This window comes from Propithecus coquereli, unplaced genomic scaffold (assembly GCF_000956105.1).
Source record: "Propithecus coquereli isolate 6110/MARCELLA unplaced genomic scaffold, Pcoq_1.0 Scaffold206, whole genome shotgun sequence".
Lineage (NCBI taxonomy): Eukaryota > Metazoa > Chordata > Mammalia > Primates > Indriidae > Propithecus > Propithecus coquereli.
Window position 1 is genome coordinate 1,347,350 of NW_012145634.1, and position 3,527 is coordinate 1,350,876.

Below are 3,527 nucleotides of genomic sequence, written 5' to 3' on the forward strand. Positions count from 1 at the left end.
ATAATATCTATGAAATCATTTTTTAACTATGCTAGTTATTTTTTTGTAAGACACAGGAAAATAAATTTATAATTATTAAAATTTAAGAAAATGTTCATCTCCTTACCATCTAAGACCTGTCTTATCCCATAATTTGGGAGACCTGGTGCTCTCCATGGGCCCTTCCAGAGGGGCACTGGGGCTTTCCTGTCTCACCATCTGGGGCTTCCTCCTTCAAAGGCTAGTGTCAGGGGGTGGGGAAGGTTGTTGACTTGCCTCAGCCCCCTCCGTGACCTCTGCCTCTCTCCTCAGTCCCCCTGGTGCGACACATGGAGTCTCGGATCATGATCCCCTTGAAGATCTCTCCTCTCCAGTGATGCTGCTGACACCTCCACCTCCTTCCCCTTCTGCCTCAAGGCAACCCAGACAGAGGAGCTCCTGGTCCTGCTGTCTTGGTTTACTCTTGGCTCTTGGGAGGACTGAGGGGCAGTGTTCAGCTAAGACAAGGGGGAACTGAAGGCTGACAAGGTTCTGATGACATAAATCTCTGCCCAGACTCTTCCTGCCTTCCCCACCTGCCTCCTTTCTCCTGCTGGAAGTAGTTTCTAATTTCCCTGAATGAAGAATAGCAATCTTTTAGGTCTTCTTTATCTCCTCCTAAGATTCCTCATCTCAAGACCATCAGGCCCCAACGATCATCATGGAAATCCTTGGTTTAGCTTAGTTGCACAAAAGGTAGCATGTTCAGTGGTTAGAGGTGGCCTGGGAAGAAAGGGGGTCAGGCCAGGCCCTTGGGGATTCCCTGATCTCCACTGGGCCACCCACTTGATCGACAGTCTGAGCCAAGTCCCTCCTGCTGAGGAAAAGCCTGGAATTGCCACAGAAACCCCTCAAATCAGCAAGGTCCAAAGGAGGTCTGGACATTCCACCCAGAGATGCTGGGAAAAGTGATGGGGAGCCAGGAAGGATTTAGGCAAGAGACAGACATGTAACAGGAATGCAGAACATAGAACTCAAGAATTTAGAACTTTGGTTGGAACTGCAGAATTTGGAATTTGGAACAAAGAATTGGGAAGGTAGAACAAAGGTGACAGAATACCATTTGGGGTATACTAAATAGATGGAGAGTGGCTTGTCAGTTTCTCCCTACATATAGGAGTTGAGAACTGGAATGTGTAGTTCAGTCCTTCTGTGCAGGGAGACTCTCCTGCCCTCCATCCTTCCTAAAGGCAGAAGTACAGGCCAGGGCCTGTATTTCCCACATCCTGCATTCCTTCTCCCCCACTTGACATTCTGTGAGCCCAACCCTCATTCTACAGGGCCACCAGGTATGTGGAGTGGAGTCAGTGACTCTGGGGGGGGGTCTTCTCAGTGACTCCCCATACCTCATGAACCTTTGGATAGCTTGATTCTGCCTCCCTTCCAAGAAAACTTGTGTTGAAATTGCTGATGGAACCGATTAAATATTTACTATAAACCGCGGTGTCTTTTCTTCATCTGGAAGGAAGAAAGGTGCCCAAGGCAGGGCAGAACAGAGCTGGTGGGCTTCCCAGTCCCACATGCAAATCTACCCCTTAGACAGTATTGTGTTCCTGATGTATTCTCAGGGAGGGCATCTTCGTCCTCACCCCAGGGCAAAAGAAACTGGCGGTGTATAACCACGTATTTAGGACACATGTTACTAGTTCCGGATAAGTAGGACTTACATGAAAAATCTTGGAACCTGTTTGTACAATTCATGCCAAGGGTGGAAAACGCTTGAAGCTTTCAGATAACTAAATTAGAGTTGTGACTCTGTCCTGGGCAAATCGGGCCTAACATGGAGAAACTGGAGATGCGCCTCCAACAAAACAAAAAAAGTGTAAAATGGAGCTAATGCCCTCCCTAACTTGTCTTCATTGGTGTGGCATATGATGGCAAATATGATAGCAGGTAAGAAGCCAGGTTATGGAGGCAAATCCATTCACTAGGGTCCAAATCTTGGCGCTACTGCCCTCGCGTTATCTTGGGCATACCAACAACCGCTTAGCGGAGCGCCCACTAGTTGCTGGGTGCTGCTTTAAGCGTGGGGAAAGTGAAGAAGGCACTTAAGAGTCTTTGCCCTTACAGCCTCAGTGTCCCAGTTTTAGAAGGCAGAGTAGGGGTGATAGCTGGTTGGGACTCGCCGCCTACTTGCTCGCCCGCCACCAAACCACGGTCCCCACCATAAATCTCGCGCCAGCGGCCGCTGGCGTTCTCCGCGCGTCGCTTCCGGCTGACCGCTCTTTCCTTTCTTCCGCTTCTCTATGGTGCCCGGGCCGCAGTCTCCGCGCTGCCGGAAGTGGCCTGTACGCGGGCACTGGAGCGCGGAGCTGTGAGGTGAGGAGGGTCCCGGGTCCGCGGGGCTGGGAGGGGCGGGGCTCTCCGCGACTGAGGTGCTGACTGCTCTAAGTGCGCCCCCAGGCTGAGGTCCAAGCTGGCTTCTCCATCCTCACTATCTGGGGTGCCCGGCGGTTCGCGTCGGCGCTGTGCTGTTACTTCATCTGAAAAATGTTTGGTGCAGCATCCTCGGACCCCAGATGGTATCACCATCTTTTTCTTTTTTTCCCCTCACGGGGAATGTAGAACCTCCAAATTCACTTTGAGGGGCACAGCCACAGCTCCCCAAAGGCGACGAGATCCACTTGCCGTTTGCACCTCTGTGGTAGCACCATCTTGATGGTGGTGACGATATCGCCTGCTGACGACGGTGGTGGTGGTAACAGCTCATGTTTAGTGTGTACTTCTGCGTGCAGGCACTCCACTGTGTTGCCAAAGCCAGGATTTCCCACGCTTAAGTTTTTTGGGTCCCACTTTTGTGAGTTTTGCCAAATCAACGTACCACCTGTACGACTTTTTGTTTACTAAAGGTTTTTAATCCAGCCACTTTTTAAACTTAAATTTACTTTGAGAGAAAACTCTAAGTCTCTCCACCATAAATGAAAAACTGCTTTCACTTGTCTTATGCAGAAGGAAATGATAAAAATTTGTATATTTAATATGATAAAGATAAAAGTTAATATGTTAATATAACAAAAACAGATAATCGTTAACAAATTCTGGCTAGATTTTGTTGTCTAAGGCCCTGAGACAGAGTTCTTTTGTTATAGACAGACTGGGGCACTGAGATGTTCTCCTTGGAGCAATCAGAAATTTTAAAAGAGGATTGAAAAGGTATTAACTTTCTCCTTAGGTGTTCAGCATTATTTAAGATCACCTATGCACCATCTAAAGCCCCAGTGCCAGGCCATCGTCATCACCTTCCCCGGTGGAGTGCCTCCTGAGGTAGGGAATGTTAGTCTCATTTGATTTGTGAGGAAACACACCTAGAGACAAGTGAAATGACTTGTCGCAGGACTCATAACCATCAAATTACAGTAGCGTGGAGATTAAAACTTAGGACTCTCTGACTTCTGCTATTGTCTCCCTAAAGTATTGACAGATTGATTGGGGTTAAGGGGACGGTGCTGCCCACTTCAGGAGGCTGTGGTAAGGTGGCAAGGGAGGTTTCTTTGTGACCCTAGAGCCCC

At 48.7% G+C, this 3,527-nt stretch overlaps 1 protein-coding gene across 1 annotated transcript in view; it reads left to right on the forward strand.

Annotated features, from left to right (window-relative positions):
• Positions 1-1,456, forward strand: part of NIPSNAP1 (nipsnap homolog 1 (C. elegans)) — a 22,097-nt gene extending 20,641 nt beyond the window's left edge. Inside the window, exon 9 of the mRNA XM_012644085.1 lies at positions 289-1,456. Within this exon, the coding sequence (XP_012499539.1) occupies positions 289-356 (68 nt within the window). The 3' untranslated portion in view covers positions 357-1,456. The remainder of the gene's footprint in view (positions 1-288) is intronic.
• The last annotated feature ends 2,071 nt before the right edge of the window (positions 1,457-3,527 follow it).